General features: G+C 48.6%; 1 protein-coding gene across 1 annotated transcript in view; it reads left to right on the forward strand.

The window, feature by feature from the left end:
• DNAAF3 (dynein axonemal assembly factor 3) overlaps positions 1–22431 on the forward strand; it is a 181903-nt gene that overhangs the window by 9034 nt on the left and 150438 nt on the right. The window contains exon 2 of the mRNA XM_086928685.1: positions 20602–20744. Within this exon, the coding sequence (XP_086784811.1) occupies positions 20602–20744 (143 nt within the window). The remainder of the gene's footprint in view (positions 1–20601; positions 20745–22431) is intronic.

Below are 22431 nucleotides of genomic sequence, written 5' to 3' on the forward strand. Positions count from 1 at the left end.
CAGGCATGCCCCGATCATTTAGATGTTCACTTCTTCGTCTGGATCTCTCTTACCGAACCTTATGTCACTGATGGACCCCGCGTTGGGACGCCAATTGTGGAAAATGAACCCGTAATCCTATCGATGCCCAGGCCGCTGGCGCAAACCGCCTCTTAATTCCCATGTTGAATAATTACCAAATAAAGAGACGGGCGCTGGGAGCAGGAATCAAGAACAGAGTTTATTTCTCATGAGGAGAGCCAGTCATTTCGGACACGAAACACAGTGTCTTTCGGGAGGTGCTCTAACAAGTGAGCTGAGACTCTTGCTTTTATACCTTACAGAACACTTGATAACACAATCAGGACAGTATGACGCAAAAGAAAGACATCCCTATAATCCTCGTGGTGATCCTACTCCACATACGTTCACAATGGGGACCCTTGACCTGCTGATAAGAGGGGAGGGTAATCACGCAGCTGAGTGTTTCGTAGGATGTGTACGCTTGATCATAGCCCAGGGGGTGGGGTGGCTAGGATCAATAGTGGGTCTCTTGAGGAGGAGTGACTTCATACAATAAGGGCAGTAAATGGTATCTCCTGGCTTAGGCGATGGCCTCGGACATGTGTGGTCAGCCGGACTCGGGGGAAGGGGTCATCAAAGGAGTGGTATTCATGCCGCGTGGACAATCGAGCGCGGAGGGAAGGCTTGTCAACAGAGGGACATTCATGGAAGGGGAGGAGGTGTTGGTCAGGCGCGCCCGTGACTCTCAAGGACAGGGCCTTGCAGAAGAAGAAGGTTTATGACTTGCCCTTGTGAGGAGAAGGGAGGGGTAACCAGGGTGGACACAGGCTACGTCAGCCAAGGCGAAGGATGCCTCTTCAAGAGGGAATGGGGGGGGGTTTTGTGCGGGTCAAGCAGGAGAGTCGCCTTTCGCAGCGGGGTCGCACAGGGGGAGAGGGTTTCATGGCCTACGCATAAGAGAGGGGGGTTTAGGATAGCGCAGGAGGGAAGCCGGGGATCCCAATGGGAAAAAGGCCATGGTGCCTAGAATGGCTGTACATATGCATATGGGTACGGGCTCTTACTGGCAGGGTGATACGGTCAATAATTTACAGTATCCATGGTGCCCACAGGGAGAGGAGTGGGAGAAGAAGGGGAATGAATGCTGTCTATGTACATCAATTTCTTCAACTTTCACACAGGGTGGTACCAGCATTAGAGTATTTGTGCTCCTCATTTCTCTAGAGCAGCCCGCTTTGTGGAGTTTGTCAGAGAGATACAATGGAGTATGATGATGCAAGGCTTTATGCATAATGCACACATTCTTGAAGGTGGATCTGCCTTCGATGGGAAGCCATGTGAGATCTTTGAGGATGGGGGAGATGTGATCAAACCGCTTACAATCCGAACTAAGCCAAGCCACGAGGTTAAGGACTGATTTGATTGGGGCTTGGTTGACTTTCGGTGTTCCAGAGAGAATGGCATTACCATAGTCCTATCTAGAGAGTACTAGAGATTGAACAACTAATTTAAAGTAATCAAAAGGAATGAAGGGTTTGATTTTCTTGAGGTGATGTAGAGAAGAGAGCGGCCTCTGGAGTGTTTTTTATGTGGGGAGAAAGGCTGAGGTTCTGGTCAATGCTTATTCCGAGTGATTTAACTGAGTTAGAGGTGGACAAAGAGCAGTCAAGAGCTTTAAGGTCAGAGATCCAGTGTTGAATGGGGAGCCGGTTGTTTTTAGGAGCGAAGAGAATGACATCCGTTTTTTTAGGGTTGAGTTTAAGGTGATTGAGATGGAACCATTATTGAATCTTAGGGCATCATTGAGGTGCAGAATGTCAACATGGGATTTGATTTTATAGTAAAGCTGGGTATTGTCAGCAGAGAGGTAGTAGTTGATTCCTGCTTGCTTCAGAATGAGGATGAGGGGTTCCATGAAGTGGTTAAAAAGAGAGGGAGAGAGAATGGAACCCTGGGGATCACCCAGGGAGACAGGAATAGGTTTGGAGAGGCAATTGCTGATTTTAATTTGTTCATTACTTATTAAAGACTGTCTCAGCTAATCTCATGTTGTTATTCAGGGCTTTGATTGAGAAAGTACATTGACCCTGAGGGAAAGAAAAGGTCCAGCAAATGCTAAATCTTTTTAGTAATTTTATGAAAATGATAGATACGGATGAATGAGTTGGAGTACCAAGGAGCTAAGAGAACTCTATCCTAAGGCAACCCAGCCAAGTTCTAAAGGGAAATTAACAATGATTACATTGAAAAGCATATGGGAAAAATTAGAAGACAGCAAAGAGAATGAGCCATCGATAAGAAGGAAGCGGAGGAGAAGCACTAACAATGAGGACAGAAAAGAAACAGACAGATGTACTCTATGGAAGCCAGACAAGCCGTGCCAGTTATTAAACTTCTATCATGGCAACCAGATATGTGGAAAATAGAGTTCTGGTTGTCTACTTACTGTGGTTAGCTATTCCTACCTTGGTTACCCGCCCTTTAGTACCTTTCTGTCTTACCCATACTGTACAGGCATAAGCCAGTCCTGAGAGTTTGATGGCCATTTAGCTGGAGGTGTAAACCATTTAAAGAAAAATGGGATAAAAGGTTGACTCTCGAGCTACAGTTAGGAATGAGAAAAACATGGAACTGGGATCAGGAATCTATAAGACAAAACTGGTGCGTAGCAATCCCAGGTAAAACATGAAAAGTCTAGCTCAAATCTTTGCAAATTGACCGCATGTCCTACAGACATATTCTGTGGGAGGGTTTATGGGGAGAGGGGTAATTATATCTTAAATAGTTTTTAATTAATTTGTTCTTGCTTGTTAGATTAATATGTGTTTTTTGAAACCATGAGAGTCTATATTTTTTATGGGCACAAGCTACTGTGGGCAGAAAATATATTTTGGACATTTGTGCTGGGGAGGGAAACACAAGTAGGCAGTGAACCAGTTAAAACCATAAGTGAAGGCATCTTTTGCCTTCTTTTGTGTCATCATGTACAATCAAAAAGAAAATGGCCTCAAGAAGGTGTGAATTGTCCAAACATACAACTTCATTGATCCCGCCCAGAACCTACCTCTAGAATGTTCTTAGCTTTAAAAATGACCACAATAGGTGTGTTATGGTCCCCTTTGCCACATACCCTCTACAATGTGTTATTGCATGTGTTTTCTCAATAGAATGTGTGTGAGATGGGGGAATACTGGTGCATAAAACAAATTATACAGAATTTTGAAGAATGTTTTCCCCACCCTGAGCATGCTTAACCATGTTGCAAATTCAGTACACCTCTGCCACTTTCTGGCATCAATAGTGGTATCTGAATTAATTTTCCTATGCCGTCTTTAATGTCCATTTTGCAGACAGTCCGTAGTCTCTAGCTTATGGATTCTATGTCAGGACCGGAGGCTTCAGATTATGCTATATCTTCCTTCGCTTTATTAACATAAAGACTCCACAGCAGCTTAGGAAAAGATATATGATAGTAACAAAAAATGCTTTAAGGCCTAAAGCATTTGACGGAACGTTCAACAGATCAAAACAACAACTCCCAAGAGTCTCTTTGTATAATGACAGTCCATAGTCCTTCCACTCTGTCCATCACCGCTATAAACCCGGCCTTCTCTTCCTCTTCCTCCTCTTTCTTCGCTGCTCCCGCAGCCAGATAAGTGCTTTTCATGTTTCCTTTATGTGTTTACTGATTGTATTATATGTACGATCGTTGGGGGACTCACTCCGTGGTTTATTTTTCCATTGCAGAGTCCCCAGTCGCGGGAACGTTCCATCGTTCCTACGCGATCTTTCTTTCCCTTTTGTGTGCGGTGAGTGAGTAAGCCGCCCGGGGGCGTCCTAACGTCTCGCCGACTCTTCGGCGCGCCTCCGCAGTTACAGGAGCCGCGCCGTGGAGTCTGCTTGCGCAGGAACCAACCCTCGCGTACCCCTCTGACACCTGGTGCTCCGGGTCTGTACCTCCCTGTTCAGACGCCCCGTTGGGGTCTGTATTGCGGCGCTGACCGCGTGAAACACCTTCGGGTGAACTTTGTGCACCTCTTTTGATCGTGTGTGGCTTGGCGCGCTTGAGGGGTGCGGAGACTCGGTCCCGGCGAGGAGAGTCTGCGCGCTGGGGGGTTGGTGCTGCCCCACCTGCCACGTCAGTTGGCCCACAAAGTGATCGCAGCCAGTTGGCCTGCCCATATCCGAGACTTATCTCGACTGCCGCCCTCCAGGGTGCCCCGGAATTACCCCTGTGCTTCAGGATGGAAGGGGAGTACGAGGAAGAACCCTACTCCTACCTGCAGGACAACGAATTTTACCAGGCGGTGGATAATTCGATTTATCGCTGCGTGACGGAGGTGGTAGGGCCTATGGAGGACCGCCTCTCCGCCCGCATTGTGGAAGAATGCGCGAAGCTGGCGTCAGCGCATGTGCCTCCGACCCCCGAACTCCCGGGGACATCTGGCGGGTTGCCGCCCGCACCGAAGAGGCCCTGTAGGGAAGGCCCGTCCTCGGAGGCCCAAGGTGTGGACAGGGGCGCGTTTGAGCGTCTACGGGACGCCTTCCTGGCGAAGGCAACTGCGGTGCCCCCTGCTCCCTTGGCAGATCCGGGTGCTTCAGGGGACGTGTCGACGGCCCCCGCTTCTCCTGTGTACGACTCTCCAGACACCGATGACGACGGAGAGTCGACCCGATCTTGGCTTCCGGCGTCCTCTGCCAAGGAGATGCCACGAGATGAGTCGGGCATGCTGGACCCGGACGAGATCGTCCACCCTCGCTCCGCGGCTTGGACACCGGGGGAGACGGTGGCGAAGTTTGTAGCGGGCAGGCTTCGCAAGCCGCTGGAGAAGGAGGCAAGGGGTTGCCTGCGTGGGGAATGCCCTAGGCCGACTTTGGAGGGAAAGGTGGCCATGACCCCGGAGTTGGATACCAGGATGGCCACCTTCTTGGCAAAATTTATGAAGGATCCCAGGAAGGGCATCGATCGGTCCTGGCGGGCCTGCCAGGATAAGCTGTTGGATGCGGTAGGGCCTGCCACGAAGATCCTCGATATGGCGGAGGAGGCGAAGGCAAATGGCACCGTCATTTCTCCGGAGGTGCTTTCTAATTGGGCCCACAGGGTGATCGTGTTCTTGGGCAACGCCAACTGCGCACTGTCTACTGAGCGGCGGCGTTCGCTCTTGATTAAATTGGATCCGAAGTTGGGGGACCTGGCCTCGTCGGAGGCGGGTGCTGTTGCCCAGGGTGGCCTCTTTGGCGAGCCCTTTATCAGAGAGCTGGGCAAATTCGTGAACACGTTCACATCGCTAGACAAGGCTCAATCCAGCATTAAACGGGTGTTTCACCAACGTTTCTCCGGAGGGGCCGGTCGCGGTAGGGGCCGCGCGACCGGCCGTGGCCAGCAAGCCAACAATAAAGGACAAGGCTCCGGCAGAGGCCAATACCAGACCTCAGCAAACTTTAACAACTTCTACCCCACCAGAGGGCAGCGATTCGGCGTCAGAGGGTTCAGGAAGAACTCTGGACAAGGAAATGCCTCCGGTAAGTGTACTCTGTTTGGATCAAGTTCCGATTGGGGGGAGGTTGGCAACCTTTTACGAGGAGTGGGAGCTGCTCACTGCCGACGCTTGGGTCTTGCAAACTGTACGTGGGTTCCACATAGAGTTCTACGACCAGCCCACGCAAGCGGTGCCCCCACGTCCGATGGTGTTTTCAGAGTCCGACGCGCGGTTGATAGACGGAGAGGTCTCGGAACTGCTCCGCAAAGGGGCCATCCGCCTATCAACCCGCCATCCAAACGGTTTCCTCAGCAATGTCTTCCTAGTGGACAAGACAGATGGGGGCAAGAGACCTGTGATCAATCTCAAAGAATTCAACGGGTGGTTGGTCTATCGACATTTCAAGATGGAGGGTATCCACCTCCTTCGAGACGTACTCCTCCCTCGGGATTGGATGGTGAGACTGGATCTCAAGGATGCCTATTTGGTCGTCCCCATCCAGCCCCCGCATCGTCCTTTCCTACAGTTTATATGGAACGACAGGGTGTTCGAGTTCGCCGCGCTACCGTTCGGTCTGTCGTCGGCCCCCTGGTGCTTCACGAAAGTGCTCCACCCGGTAGTGGAGTTTCTCAGGAGTCAGGGGGTCCGAATGTTGGTGTACTTAGACGACATCCTCCTCATGGGGCAGTGCCCGGAGGTGTTGGCGGGCCAGCTTCGGCAGGCCGTGCACCTTCTTCAGAGACTGGGGTTCGGTATCAACGGCTCCAAGTCGGTTTTGGTTCCCACTCAGAGGATTATCTTCCTGGGTTTCGTGGTGGACTCTGTGCAGGCTGTCTTGAGCCTGCCGGGTCGGAAAGTCGCGAAAATACGACACCTGCTCCGGCAGACGATCGCCAAAGATCGCACTTCTTTGCGCCATATCGCCAAGGTGGTAGGACTTCTGTCGTCCTCCATCCAAGCGATTTTCCCAGGCCCCCTGCATTACAGGGCGCTCCAACGCCTGAAGGCGCAACACCTACGTCGTGGAATGAGCTACGATCAGTGGGTTCCCCTCACGGAAGAAGTGAAGGAGGAAATGTCTTGGTGGCTGTCTCACATGGAGGCATGGAATGGTCGGGCGATCTTCGGATCGGCCCCGGACCTAGTCATAGAGTCCGATGCCAGCAGGTCGGGCTGGGGCGCCCGGTGCGGGGATTTTTCCACCGGCGGCGCCTGGTCTTCAGAAGAACAACGATTGCATATCAACTGTTTGGAGCTCCTAGCGGGCTCCTTCGCAGTCCGTTGTTGGACCAAGGATTCGGTCAAGGCCTGTGTCCTTTTACGGATGGACAATGTTTCGGCGGTTCGTTATGTGAACCATCTAGGAGGTCCTCGTTCCCGCGCTTTGGCGGATCTGGCGAAGGACTTCTGGGACTACTGCCTGTCGTGTCACATTGCGGTGACGGCGGAATATCTACCGGGTCAGGCCAACCAGGTAGCGGATTGGCACTCCAGACACCTCAGGGACGCCAGTCAGTGGAAACTGGATCCGGAGGTCTTCCGGTGGTTACAGACTCTCTGGGGTCCTTTTTCAGTGGACCTGTTTGCGTCCCGTCTCGACCACCAGCTGCCGCGTTTTTTCAGCTGGAGGCCGGACCCTCTGGCGGAGGCCACGGACGCCTTTCTACAGGATTGGAGTCGGGAACAGCCGTTTGCGTTTCCCCCGTTCTCCATGATAATGCGAGCGGCGGCCCAAATACGCCGCCAAGGAGCGGAGCTGGTGTTGGTTACACCGCTCTGGAGGTCTCAAGTGTGGTTTCCGGTTCTTCTGGAACTTTCTTGGGATTTTCCAATCCTACTCCCCCTGTTTCCTCTGCTCCTGACAAATCCGGATCGGGAACCGCATCCTCTCATCACGCAGAGCTCTCTTCGCCTCGTGGCATGGAGGCTCTCAGGAGACGCTGGTCGCTCCCAGGCCTTTCGGGGTCTGCTGAACACTTGCTCTCCAAAGCATGGGCCGATAGTACGACGAAGCGCTACAGATCCGCTTGGCTTAAGTGGATGCGTTGGTGTCTACGAAGGGATTTGGATCCCTTGGTCGCAGGCCTCGTTCCCGTGCTGAATTTCCTGGCTCACCTAGCCGACAAGGGCTTGGCCTATAGAACGATCAATGCTATTCGATCGGCGATTTCGGCAGGCCATGACAACATCAACGGCCACCCAGTAGGGGAGCATCCTTTTGTTTGCCGGCTTCTGCGGGCTATTCGTCTCGCGTTGCCTCCTGAACCCAGGTACTCCGTCCTTTGGGACGTCAATTTGGTTCTGAACTTGTTCTTGTCCTGGCCGGCCAATTCCTATCTGTCTCTTAAGGAATTGTCGGCAAAGTTGGCCATGTTGCTATGTTTGGTTTCTTGTAGACGCGTCTCTGACGTGCGCGCGGTGGATATATCTGCACGCATTTTTTCCCCGGATGGGGTCACTTTTACCGTGGGCCGACGCACCAAAACGTTGTCGCGATCCATTTCCTATCCAGCTTTTCTTGACACTCCTAAGTTGTGTGTTGTGCAATGCCTCAAAGCATATGAGGATCTGACCTTGGAGTTGCGCCCCCCGGGCGAACGTCAGTTGTTGATTGCTCTGCTGAAGCCACACAAAGCTGTCTCCTCCCCCACTATTGCTCGGTGGGTGCGGTGGGTCATGCAAGAAGCAGGCATCAATACTACCCTCTTTGGAGCACATTCTGCCAGAGGGGCCATGGCTTCTAAGGCGTTCTCGGTGGGTGCTCGCTTGGAGGACCTAATGCGAGCGGCGGATTGGTCCTCGGATTCCACCTTTAAGAGGTTTTATTTTAAGCCGGTGGTGGATTTGGCCCAGTTGGTGGTAAGTAAGCTTTGAACTAGCATAATCTGAAGCCTCCGGTCCTGACATAGAATCGAAATTTGCATAGCTTACGTAACGGTAAGTTTCAATTCTATTAAGGACACGGAGGCGAGGATTATCCCACCCAGGCTACACAGTGGTGTCTCTACCCACCCGTATGGCAGTCAGTAAAGCGTTTTCCTTTACATTGTCTGTGCTGTATTAGTCACTGAATGCTCCTCGCCTTATTGTTGCATTCCTGGGCCGCCTCGCTTACGCTGTTTCTTTTTCGACAGGCAACGAGGGTGCTAAGCAGGATCAATGAGGTTCAGGCGTGATCTGCGGGAAGAAAGAGGAGGAAGAGGAAGAGAAGGCCGGGTTTATAGCGGTGATGGACAGAGTGGAAGGACTATGGACTGTCATTATACAAAGAGACTCTTGGGAGTTGTTGTTTTGATCTGTTGAACGTTCCGTCAAATGCTTTAGGCCTTAAAGCATTTTTTGTTACTATCATATATCTTTTCCTAAGCTGCTGTGGAGTCTTTATGTTAATAAAGCGAAGGAAGATATAGCATAATCCTCGCCTCCGTGTCCTTAATAGAATTGAAACTTACCGTTACGTAAGCTAGGCAAATTTCGATTCTGCATTTGATGATAATCATGTGTGTAATTGCATCTTCTTGAAAACTGTTACTTACCTTGTTGCTTTTTTGCTGATTTATAGACCTAGTACTCGTTGCCCCACTTATATGCATATGAAATGTTTTGTTTCCGGCAGACTAAAGTCTGTTCTGATCAACTGGACCAGTATAATAGTGCTTAATGACAAGAAGTCACGCATTCAGGCAACCACCTCTCCAACTTTGGAACCCTCTCTTAAATCCTCTTTTATTTAGTCCTGGAAAAGAAATCTCATTACCAAAAAGTGATGGTGACAGGTAAGTGGTGTATGTGGTTGGTGATTGTGCCATCTGTGTCACAAATCTCCATCTGACACTTATTTGTGACCCTCCAAGGGGGACTACCCTATAGGGTGTGATCAGTTAAACAATATGGCTTATCAATTACCACACTCCCCTCATTTGGTGGCAGAATTACCTTTTTAAGGGTGAACTAGCCTCCCTCCCATTCCAAGTAAACTTATTGTAAACCAGTGTTATCCAACTGCCACATGTGCTGCCAATTGGCAGAGCCAGGAAAGGTTAAGATGCTTCAGGAGTGTTGCTGGGAACTTATTACTCCAGCAGAATATAGATTGCTTGTTTAGTCTCTCTAGACAATCCAGGTTCAGGGTCAGATTTAAGGCTTCTCACTTGTCGTCATTCGTCTTGAACATGGAAAATGTCTCATACTCGTGCAGTCAGTTATGAAAGGAGCTCAAATAATGACTGCACTAGGTCCAGTAGTGACAGAGGTATATAATTTGAAAATAAAGTGATGTTGAACATATCAACATCAAATGTAATATCCCTGTTAACTAATTTTTGTGAATCTGTTGCAACAGAGAATTCAGGAAGGATAGATAAGGAACATCTTTAGCAAGTGCCTGTCATAATTTGTACATTAACTTACAATTGTTCAATAATTCAAATTCTTCCCAAAGGGCTTTTGTAATTAGCTATTGCTTCCCACCTTATGATTTCTAGATTATCCTCCAGGAACTTCCAGTGCCCTGTATCAAACATTTTCTCTGTGTCCAAAAAGAGTAGAATGGATCCTTTACTAACATGCTTAATTATGTCAGTTGTGTGCAAATCATTTTTGTACTGGCTCTATCGTGTTGACGCATATTAACACCTGAAAGCGAGTATACTTGTGAAGGTCCTAGCATCAATGCTGTGAAGCTTTTTTGGACTGTTATACCCACAGCTCAATGAGTCTTTCCCCAGTGTAAGAACTACTGAGACAATTACTTCCTCTGAGGGATAGCTTCTACAGAGGCATGTCTTCCATTGAGACCTCGGAGTCAAAGGTCCTTGATTCAATTCCTTAAATGTGTTATTATGCGTCAACTGATTTGGATGTTGTCTTTTTGTGTTAGTCCGGTCTGTGGCTGAAAAAGGAATGTTCAACTTCATCAGGGTGTCTATGAAACCCACATCATGCAGACATTGCTTCCCTCACTTTGATGTAGTTCCCAGTATCTTTGTTGTGATCAGACCTCACCTCTGCAAATGTTCAATTGGGCCCCATCGGATAGCTGGCTGAAATGGTGCAATTAGAGGAATTGTCCAGCACCACCCTATCATTCCTGTCTGCAAAGATGATGATAGGATCTTTTTTGCTATGGTAATCACACACTTTACATTGGAAAAACATTGTCCTTTTTGACACGTTTGGCTAGAAATGTCTCAAATAAAGAGAAAATAGAGGAACAATCTGGGCCATCTTAGGTTAGAGAAAAAACTGTGAAAATATAATTCATGGTATTTGTAGTAAGGTGGATACCTGACTATGGTTACCCCCAACTTTTTGCCTGGTGTTTTGCTGGTTTTTCGACTTAGTTGACCTGGGACCCTGCTATTCAGGACCCCAGGCCTACTGCTCTCTCTCTATAATGGATTCCATGTACCCTAGGTACATAACCAATTGGTACTGGGCCACCTTATCAGTCCCTGTACCCAGGGCATAGGTGTACCCAGGGCCTACCAGCGGCTGCAGCATGTATTATGCCACCCCTGGCTGGCCATGTAAATCTGACACAACTGGCTGCACGACCGCTGGGGCAAGGTGGTGTAAACACCCTTTGCTTTAGATATAGTATTCCTATATCTAACCCTAAAATAGACACATGTATTCCTATCAGTCACTCCTATGGCAGGCCTTAACAAACCTGAAGGCAGAGTGCTTGGAATTATGTGAGATGGTGCTCTGGCATGAGCTGTGCCCGTCTGCAGCTTGTGGAACCAAGTCCTAATAGCTGTTCTATGATAACGCGTACCATATACTCCTAAGTGCATTATAATCCTCGCGGTTATTTGCCATCTTTGGTATCGCTTTATCAAAACATGTCGAGTAAGGTGTCATACGAATTGGAATACTAACCCCTCGCCAATTCTGGCGACGGGGTTAGCATTCCACCCTTCCAGAGGGACACGACATGTATGTAACTGTGAACCCCGGTTAAAGTTAACTCGAGCCTCAGCATCACAAAATGGATGCTGCCACCACAGACACAAGTCTGACCTCCTGCTGCTGGGAGTCCTTCCAGCGAGGAGAGCTTGGACAAAGGGTTTCCTGTCAGGGGCGGTGCTAGCACCATCCCAGACAGGGTTTTGTGTATCCCAGGTAGGCAGGGCTCAGGAGGAAGGTGACTGCAAGTGGCACCCAGGTGCTCACTATGCATCTGCTGGTTTGAACCAGTTCCAGGGGCACACCAGCCCCTGAGCTGGGGAAAGTCCGGACCAGGGAGAGGGGTGTAACCACCCCCCTCCTGGTCCCACCCATGGCCAGGACCTAGTCGCGTGCCAGCCCCTTTCTTTAGTATAAAGGTAGGAGCAGGCCCCCTTCCCAAATTAGATAATTCTGAATCTTGAATACTTTCCACGAAAGAACTCTTGAACCTTTCTGAAGACTCTCCCTTGTGGCTAAGGAGTAGCCACCCTGCACCAGCGGGCACCATCTAAGCGCATGCGGTTTGCTGCACGTCCATCCTCTGGATCAAAACTGCCCAGCTCGATGAGACCCGGCTTCCCTGGCACCTCTGACCTCTACCTACATCATCAGCCCAGCTGAGATTCGTGGGTGTGACGAGACCTTGAGGGACCGGCCATCTTCAGAACTGCACAACGCTTATCCAGCACGACCGCCGAGGGATCCTTGAGTGAGTGCTTTGGGGTTTGAGAAGCCCTAACCCTGAGCAGCTCCAGCACCGAAGTCCAGCCTCCCAGCATCCACGAGATCTGCGTGGGGCCCTTCTGCTATTTGCTGCTCACCGTGTTGTCCGGCTACTTGCCTGCTGGCTTGTGGCCCTCCTGACGACAAACCACGACACTTCCATCGCTGGTCTGTTTGCTCCAGACTGGCCCTTGCTCCCCTCCAACAGAGGAGCACCCCAGACCCTCCTGGTCCACTCCAGACGCCATTTTGAGTCCACCGCGTGGGCTTGCATTTGCCAAGAGTTGTTGGCCCAATCCTGGGTCCAGCATCGCCGACAGCAGATACCTTCGTGGGACAGCTCGCACCTCCATCCTGGTCGCCGACAACGCCTCCTGGTCCAAGAGACTGCAGAGCCCAGCGTCGCCCACTCACCCGGTCGAGGTGACTTCATCCGGTGCCATCCTGGTGCCCATCTGATCACTGGCTAGTGATTAAGAACTGAGTCCCCTCTGCTTTCAGGTCGTCTCCATCTTCGATCCAGGCTTGGATCACATCGAACTTCATCACTGGTCGCCTGCCAGCAACTTCTTCTTTCAGGCTCCATAGACTGTAACAAGGATTCCCGACGTCTTTTGAACCCTATGCAGCCGCAGCCCCTGGGCTAGGTAACTTGAGCATTTCGGTGCGCCAACGTAGGTTCACTATCTAAGTGTCCAGATCCTTTTTCGTTTTCAGCCTAGCTAGTCGGATTCGTCCGATAACACTAACTTTACGAAATCTAGCATCCATAGACTTTGTCCCGCATCCCGCGTGAGAGTGCACACTCTGCACCCGATCTCCCTAGGCCTCCTGCTCCTAACCTGAAGGTTCAGTAGTGTAGTCCTAGCGATCCTAAAGCCTCTGGATCGAGTTACTTACCTGCTAGTATTTCGCATTCCACTTTTGTAGTATATGGTTTTTCGTGCCCCTCGGGCATTTGTGTAAATTGTGCAACTTAAAGTATTTTCTTAAGAGTTTTGTTGTGTGCTTAGCTCCCTGACTCATAAAGAGATCAGGGTAGACTTGTTATAAATAAATATCCTTTTATTTTCATAACAACTTGTGTGGTGTCCTTTCACTTGGTGTTCAAGGGGTATATGTGATGGTATAACAGCTGGCTTAACACACCCTCTAGAGTTTAGCCTAAAGACTGCTCTTGTCCATGCTACTAGGATAGCTGGTCTATAAGGTTGACTTACAACCAATCATCAATAAGGGTCATTTGGAATGATACACAGTGATCACTAGAATAGTGAGCACTACATATCAGGCCAACTTCTCACATTGGTGAGCGGCCGTTGGGATTTGAGCTTGCTGTTGTTTTACCACACGTATCCTAAGAATATCATTTGAAAGATCACATAAGTACCAAGGTACATATAACTTAGCTTAGAATACTCTGAGTTCTACTGAACCAGCTGTTGTAGTTCAACAGGGCCTAGCACACCCTGACTACAACTCTTAGCAAGGGATCAGTAGGCAAACAAATAGTGTAGGTAAGTGCACCACTTACACCTCACTAGAAAAGCATGTCAGACAAAGGAGGGAACTCAGAGGCCCCCCCTTGTGTCAGTTGACTCTCCACAGGTCATTTCAAGATATGCAGCTCTTAGCTTCCAGGAGATGAGACAAGTGTGTACCTCCAGGAAGCTAAAACAGGGTTCTAACCCTACCATCCCATTCCTGATTGGTCTCTTAGAGACTTATGATGCCAGGAGGGCTTCTAACACAGGCCCTCCTAATCCAGATGGGAGCATGCCCCCCTTAGAGGGAACCCTTGGGGACCCTGACCTCAACCTCAATGGAACAGTTAGTGAAGGAGAGGAAGAGGATCAGGAGTTGTCAAGGGATGACTGGGATGAGGCAGACAAGGGTCAGGTAGAAGTCAGTAGACTCACCAGGACCAACTTAAGCAGGCATGAAAATGGACTTGGGGGACCCCCAGTCCCACTCTCAGGCAGGCTTAACATTGGGAATGGACATGTTAGGTCTCTATCCAGAGGCTCTAATAGATCCATTCGAACCAATGGCTCTCAGGTCTCTTCTCACAGAGGGATGACATCCCCTCAGAGGAGAGAGCATGAAGCTAAGATGAGGGAAGTCAATATGAGGATTGAAAGGGAGGAACTTGTCCTGGCCAAAGAGAGACTTGCCTTTGCTAGAGAGCAGAAATTGAGTGGGGCAGACCCCACTGGTGGCAGCATTCTCCCAAGAGAAAAAGACAGGAGTTTAGACACTAGACACCTGAGTAAGATAGTGCCCCCCTTTAAACAAGGGGATGACATCCACAAATGGATGACTGCTTTGGAGAGGGCCTGCACTGTCCAGTGCGTCCCCCAGAGTCAGTGGGCAGCTATACTGTGGCTCTCCTTTGAAGGTAAAGGTAGAGATAAGCTCCTCACTACTAGAGCTGAGGATGCTAATAATTACCAAGTCCTGAAGAATACACTGGTTGATGGGTTTGGCTTAACAACTGAACAGTACAGGTTGATGTTCAGAGACACCCAGAAAACTCAGTCTCAGGATTGGACTGACTTTGTTGATTGTGCCACTAAGGCTCTAGAAGGCTGGCTATTGGGTAGTAAAGTTACTGACTTCACAGGATTGTATAATCTTATTATGAGAGAGCAAGTCTTAAATAATTGTCAGAACCAGTTATTACACCAGCACCTGGTAGACTCTGATCTGACCTCTCCACAAGAATTGGGTAAGAGGGCAGACAAATGGGTCAGAACCAGGATTAGGCCTAAGAACCAGGGTGGTGACCAAAAGAAGGAATCAACCAAGCCTCAAGAGAAGGGTGGGAATAAATCTTCTGATCAAACCACAGGGCCCCAAAAATCCTCTGAAAAGGGTGGGTCCCAAAATCCTTCCAATTCCCAAAAGAAACCTTATTGTCCTACCTGCAAACAGGTAGGCCATTACAAAACTGGCAGTAGTTGCCCAAGGGCCAACGACAATAAGGAGAACATACCCCCAAGTAAAACTTCCCAGCCTCCTGTTACTACTAGTAGTAATCCCCCAGGTGGTGGGAGTGCCCCCAAGAATCTGGGTGCATTTACTTTGGGAGTTCCTGGGGACTCTGGCCTAACCAGGTCCCCAAACTTAGATACTCTTGTCTGTGAGACTGGCATGGGGTTTGCCAACTTCACAGCTTGTCCCAACGCTTTGGACAAGTACAGACAGGAGCCCCTCATCAATGGTATAAAAGTTGAGGCCTACAGAGACACAGGGGCTAGCATCACCATGGTGACTGAGAGCCTAGTCCCCTCAAGGCAACTTATACCTGGAGCCACATACCAGGTAACCAACATTGATGGAGTGCAGAGAGATCATCCCATAGCAGTGGTCAATCTCAGCTGGGGAGGTGTCACTGGCCGCAAGAGAGTGGCAGTGTCAGCAAACTTGCCTGTGGATTGCCTACTGGGGAATGATTTAGAGATCTCAGCCTGGGCTGAGTTAGAGCAAAAAACCCATTTTAAAATGGTAAACCTCCATGGTAAGGTTAGTGGGGCAGTGATAGCCACAGCCCCAGTCCCAGATGTCCTCCCTGAACAGGTCAGGAGGGCTGTGCCAGTCACAGTCCAATCTCAGACCGATTCCTTTCCTGAACAGGTTGGCAAGGATGTGATGGTCACAGCCCATACCCAAACTGAGTCCCTTCCTGAAAAGGTTGGTGGAGTTGTGATGGCCACAGCTCAAACTCAGACAGATAATAGTGTTGTGAAGCCTGAAACTATGGATCGCTCCACTCAGACAGAGAGCATTGAGGAGGAAGAGAAATCTTCCTCCCACCAGACTTTAGGAAAGGATCAGCCTCCTCAGGGAACTGATCTGACCCCTTGTGAAGGAACTGCCCCAGAGGTAGTCAGGCCTAGCCTGGCAGAGCCTCTGATGTCAGTGGACCCTTCCAAGGTGGGACCCAGTCTGGAGCAGGTAACCTGCCCCTCTCTACCCTGCCCCAGTCAGCCCAGGGCTGTAGAGGTCAGGGAGGCCAGTGGTGGGCCCCAAAGGGCCCCCTGTCCAAAAGAACTCCCCAATCAGCAGATTAAGGGCACTGAAGCTAGTAGACCTAGCCAAGTGAAAATAAAACAAACTCCTGAGGGATCCCCCTTAAACTTAGTTAGGGACCTCCCACAGATGGACACTGTTGGGCACAGCCAAACCTGGGACCTGAGGGCCCCAAACCTGACCTGTCCCTCCAGTAAGCCAAACAGAGGGACCCAGACTCCAGCTTTAGGTAGCCAGAGGTTGACCCTGAGAGCTCACAGCAACTCAGTCATGGAAAGAAAGGCCTATATGGTGGATAGTGATTGGAGGAAGTTGAACCCAACATTAGTGGAGTCTCACTTCAGTACTCCATCCCAGCACCAGCCTTTTACTTTGCCAAAACACACCACAGGTAGAGATTCCCTATGGTGGAGACCCTCAGATACCCTTAGGGTGAGGGATTGCTTAGTGGACCATGATACAGGGGGTAACCATGCCAGTGCATGTACCACCTCATATGGCCACTCAGGCAATATAGGCTTACCTGGCCAAGGATAGCCTTATCTCCTTTTGTTTGGGGGGGGGGGGGGGGGGGGGGGGGTTTATGTATGAAGGTGGATACCTGACTATGGTTACCCCCAACTTTTTGCCTGGTGTTTTGCTGGTTTTTCGACTTAGTTGACCTGGGACCCTGCTATTCAGGACCCCAGGCCTACTGCTCTCTCTCTAAAATTGATTCCATGTACCCTAGGTACATAACCAATTGGTACTGGGCCACCTTATCAGTCCCTGTACCCAGGGCATAGGTGTACCCAGGGCCTACCAGGGGCTGCAGCATGTATTATACCACCCCTGGCTGGCCATCTAAATCTGACACAACTGGCTGCACGACAGCTGGGGCAAGGTGGTGTAAACACCCTTTGCTTTAGATATAGTATTCCTATATCTAACCCTAAAATAGACACATGTATTCCTATCAGTCACTCCTATGGCAGGCCTTAACAAACCTGAAGGCAGAGTGCTTGGAATTATGTGAGATGGTGCTCTGGCATGAGCTGAGCCCATCTGCAGCTTGCGGAACCAAGTCCTAATAGCTGTTCTATGATTACGCGTACCATATACTCTTAAGTGCATTATAATCCTTGCGGTTATTTGCTATCTTTGGTATCGCTTTATCAAAACATGTCGAGTAAGGTGTCATAAGAATTGGAATACTAACCCCTCGCCATTTCTGGCGACGGGGTTAGCATTCCACCCTTCTAGAGGGACACGACATGTATGTAACTGTGAACCCCGGTTAAAGTTAACTCGAGCCTCAGCATCACAAAATGGATGCTGCCACCACAGACACAAGTCTGACCTCCTGCTGCTGGCAGTCCTTCCAGCGAGGAGAGCTTGGACAAAGGGTTTCCTGTCAGAGGCGGTGCTAGCACCATCCCAGACAGGGTTTTGTGTATCCCAGGTAGGCAATACTCAGGAGGAAGGTGACTGCAAGTGGCACCCCGGTGCTCACTATGCATCTGCCGGTTTGAACCAGTTCCAGGGGCACACCAGCCCCTGAGCTGGGGAAAGTCCGGACAAGGGAGAGGGGTGTAACCACCCCCTCCTGGTCCCACCCATGGGCAGGACCTAGTCGCGTTCCAGCCCCTTTCTTTAGTATAAAGGTAGGAGCAGGCCCCCTTCCCAAATTAGATAATTCTGAATCTTGATGACTTTCCACGAAAGAACTCTTGAACCTTTCTGAAGACTCTCCCTTGTGGCTAAGGAGTAGCCACCCTGCACCTGCGGGCACCATCTAAGCGCATGCGGTTTGCTGCACGTCCATCCTCCGGATCAAGACTGCCCAGCTCGACGAGACCCGGCTTCCCTGGCACCTCTGACCTCTACCTACATCATCAGCCCAGCTGAGATTCGTGGGTGTGACGAGACCTTGAGGGACCGGCCATCTTCAGAACTGCACGACTCATATCCAGCACGACCGCCGAGGGATCCTCGAGTTAGTGCTTTGGGGTTTGAGAAGCCCTAACCCTGAGCAGCTCCAGCACCGAAGTCCAGCCTCCCAGCATTCACGAGATCTGCGTGGGGCCCTTCTGCTCTTTGCTGCTCACTGCGTTGTCCGGCTACTTGCCTGCTGGCTTGTGGCCCTCCTGACGACGAACCACGACACTTCCATCGCTGGTCTGGTTGCTCCAGACTGGCCCTTGCTCCCCTCCAACAGAGGAGCACCCCGGACCCTCCTGGTCCACTCCAGACGCCATTTTGAGTCCACCGCGTGGGCTTGCATTTGCCAAGAGTTGTTGCCCCAATCCTGGGTCCAGCATCGCCGACAGCAGATACCTTCGTGGGACAGCTCGCACCTCCATCCTGGTCGCCGACAACGCCTCCTGGTCCAAGAGACTGCAGAGCCCAGCGTCGCCCACTCACCTGGTCGAGGTGACTTCATCCGGTGCCATCCTGGTGCCCATCTGATCACTGGCTAGTGATTAAGAACTGAGTCCCCTCTGCTTTCAGGTCGTCTTCATCTTCGATCCAGGCTTGGATCACATCGAACTTCATCACTGGTCGCCTGCCAGCAACTTCTTCTTTCAGGCTCCATAAACTGTAACGAGGATTCCCAACGTCTTTTGAACCCTATGCAGCCGCAGCCCCTGGGCTAGGTAACTTGAGCATTTCGGTGCTCCAACGTAGGTTCACTATCTAAGTGTCCAGATCCTTTTTCGTTTTCAGCCTAGCTAGTCGGATTCGTCCGATAACACTAACTTTACGAAATCTAGCATCCATAGACTTTGTCCCGCATCCCGCGTGAGAGTGCACACTCTGCACCCGATCTCCCTAGGCCTCCTGCTCCTAACCTGAAGGTTCAGTAGTGTAGTCCTAGCGATCCTAAAGCCTCTGGATCGAGTTACTTACCTGCTAGTATTTCGCATTCCACTTTTGTAGTATATGGTTTTTCGTGCCCCTCGGGCATTTGTGTAAATTGTGCAACTTAAAGTTTTTTCTTAAGAGTTTTGTTGTGTGCTTAGCTCCCTGACTCATAAAGAGATCAGGGTAGACTTGTTATAAATAAATATCCTTTTATTTTCATAACAACTTGTGTGGTGTCCTTTCACTTGGTGTTCAAGGGGTATATGTGATGGTATAACAGCTGGCTTAACACGCCCTCTAGAGTTTAGCCTAAAGACTGCTCTTGTCCATGCTACTAGGATAGCTGGTCTATAAGGTTGACTTACAACCAATCATCAATAAGGGCCGTTTGGAATGATACACAGTGATCCCTAGAATAGTGAGCACTACATATCAGTCCAACTTCTCACAGTATTCTTCATAAAAATTAATAAGAGATAAGCTACAGTGAACTCAGACTTAAGGAAAGAGCCAAAGGAAACTGAAGTGATATCAGTGAGTTAGACATGGCTATTGGTTTCCAGGAGGAAATTGAGGGCTGGATCTCAAACATACTGGACCAGAAATGGTTGTGCACTTGTAATAAACAAAATATTATTCTTCAAGAGAACCAGGAAGACCTGGCAAAAAGGTCGAGAAGAAATAGTTTTTGCATATGGGGTGCTTCTCATGGGGCGGAGGGAGATGCCATCATGGTATTTGTAAGAGCAATGTTAGCCAAGATTCTTGGAACCTGGGATAATGTGAATGGATCACACACACAGGGTGACACTCATGAAAACACAGGATTTTTCTTACCTATTACCTAAGCTTATCTGCTTTCAGGTATAGGACATATTAAAAGTGGGTGACGAGTGATGGTAAGAGAGCAACTATGAGCTAAGCCATTAGCCTTAGCTTTAATATATACAGTGACTACATTGGCAATATCTTATTTGAAATACGAGGCATTAAATGGTTGACAAGGGTCCATTGGTGATAGGGGGGATTTGTGGACTCCAAGAGGTGGCCCTAAGTGGCGCACGTGTTAATAGTTACCCATTGTCGGACATTTCAGTAAGCCCAGAGAGGTGGGTAAACAAAGTAGCTAAGGACAGCAAATTCCTTGGGTGAAAATCATGGTTGCCGCTCTCATAGCAGCAGGAGAAAACTGGTATTAGATTAAAGGGCATTAAGTTATTATGTCAAACCTCTTTCATTACCATATATTGCTGATTGTAACCCTAATTTAAAAAAATCTTATATTGTAGGACAAATCTTATATTGTGTTCAGGTACCTTATGTTATTTGTGGGCATGGTGATGACTATGGATAATGTCATAATGGGTGGTTTAGAGCCAAGAGGTTAGGGGGAAGCGGGGGGGGGGAGTGGCAGCTGCCTGTCTTGCATGCTAAGATCTCCAATACTTATGGGCTTAATTATTGCAGTATCCTCGCCATACTAATTTTGCAGCGCACTGTTGTTTCCACGTACATATGCTCTAAGTACATTCAAATGAAATACAGTCTCACTCCTTATTTTTCTCAGGCCTTGGGAGCTCCATGGAGCACATGCATTGCCTACATGATGGCACTCCAGAACTGAACATGCTACTGGTGGGGAGCGGAGATGGTCGACACCTCCTGAAAACCATCTGCCAGGCCCACCGCTGGCAACAAAGGCAGCTAAATGTAAGGCTCTAAGACCTGGAAGCCATTGCACTCTTTTGTCGTAGGCTACCTTGAGCGTAAAATATAATGGTTTTAAGTGTTTTGGGAAACACTTGCTGTGTGAAAGTCCTGTTAGATTCAATATATAGTTAATATGAAAATTACAATAAGTGCTTGGTTTGGTACATTGCTTTGGGTAAGTTTTATGTAATTTGCATATGAACTGGGGCTATTCATACATTTGACTTGGGACATGTTTCTGGTGAATTATTTATCTTCTATTATTTTTTAAAGTATCTTAATTTACATAGTGATGAAATACCAACAATAATTTATTAGATTTTCCAAACTCAACAAAAAAAAGAATGTTAAATTCCTTAAAAGTTTCAAATGCATTTAGAAAAAATAAAATTTTATAGGCTGTCTTTCTTCGCAACCTCTGAATATAAATGATAATATAGGGAAAATAGATAGTGATCTTGCGCTCCTTGTCCAATAATATGTTCCGTATCTGTTCAAAATCATTGTATTTACTTCTCTGCAAGAGAAAATGTACCTCTCTAGAAACTTGAAAGCTATCATAATTCATAAATCTATTCTTCTACTTTTTATTTATACCTGCTCACACTTTGTTTGGATCTAAAATCTCTCAAACCTGGTATTAAGGGTTCTAAATTAAACTGTAATATTAAAAACGGTAGAGGACAAAAATTTGACCAAGCAATAATATCTACCTACAGAATATCACAAACAAAAAACACGTTTCAGCACTGGGGTCAATTACTATTCTAAATCCAGTACTTGAGAAGAAGTGCTTGAATGGGACCATGGTTTTGTGTCTGTTTTTCATAGCCAACATCATTAGGTATGAAGTTTTTCTCAGGTCTATATTTTTCACTCCATGTTTTATCTAGTGTATTTTTACGTCTGTAACTTCATTGTACCCCTAAGCCAAAGAGCTTCTTTTGATAATGCCTCCTTCTATTCTGAGACATGAGTAGATATTATTAACAGATATAGTTAAGCATGTTTTACTTTCTGATGTTTACCTCGAGGTCTGAGTTAAGGCGTTGCCGGTTTCAATTTGAAGCAGAACACATTTTTATTGTGTATGCATTCTTCTAATGTTGGTTTGTCAACTTAGTGTTATAGGGCACAATTTGGATGATATGCTTGTTCTGAGCTCTGCTTTGGGTAACATCAGTGTCACAGTGTCACAGCTGGTGATCTCACTGGACCCGAAAAACAGCAGAGAGGGGGAGAAAATGTCCTCCTGCTTGATAAGAGTCAAAGAGTGGATGACGAGAAGCTGCCTAAAGTTGAATGGGGAGACAACTGAGATATTGTGTCTCAGAAATAAACCAATACCCAGACCCATTTTAGATTGGCCTGCTTGCCTAGGTAATGCACCTATACCTACAGAAATAATAAAAAGCCTAGGATTTTGGCTAGAATCTGACCTAAGCATGGCGACACAGGCCAAGAAGGTTGCCGCAACCAGTTTTGGGCTACTGAGAAGCTTACGGAAAATCCTGGATAGGGTGCCACTACAGCTCAGGAAGACGGTGGTCGACTCTCTGGTCACTTCTCGACTAGATTATGGAAACTCGCTGTTCTTTGGGGCCCCTAAATATGTTACACGCAGACTGCAGGTCACACAGAATCCAGCAGTCAGGCTGCTCTGTAACGTTCCAACACGGGAATCAGT

Source organism: Lissotriton vulgaris, chromosome 7 (genome assembly GCF_964263255.1).
Source record: "Lissotriton vulgaris chromosome 7, aLisVul1.2, whole genome shotgun sequence".
NCBI classification, from domain to species: domain Eukaryota; kingdom Metazoa; phylum Chordata; class Amphibia; order Caudata; family Salamandridae; genus Lissotriton; species Lissotriton vulgaris.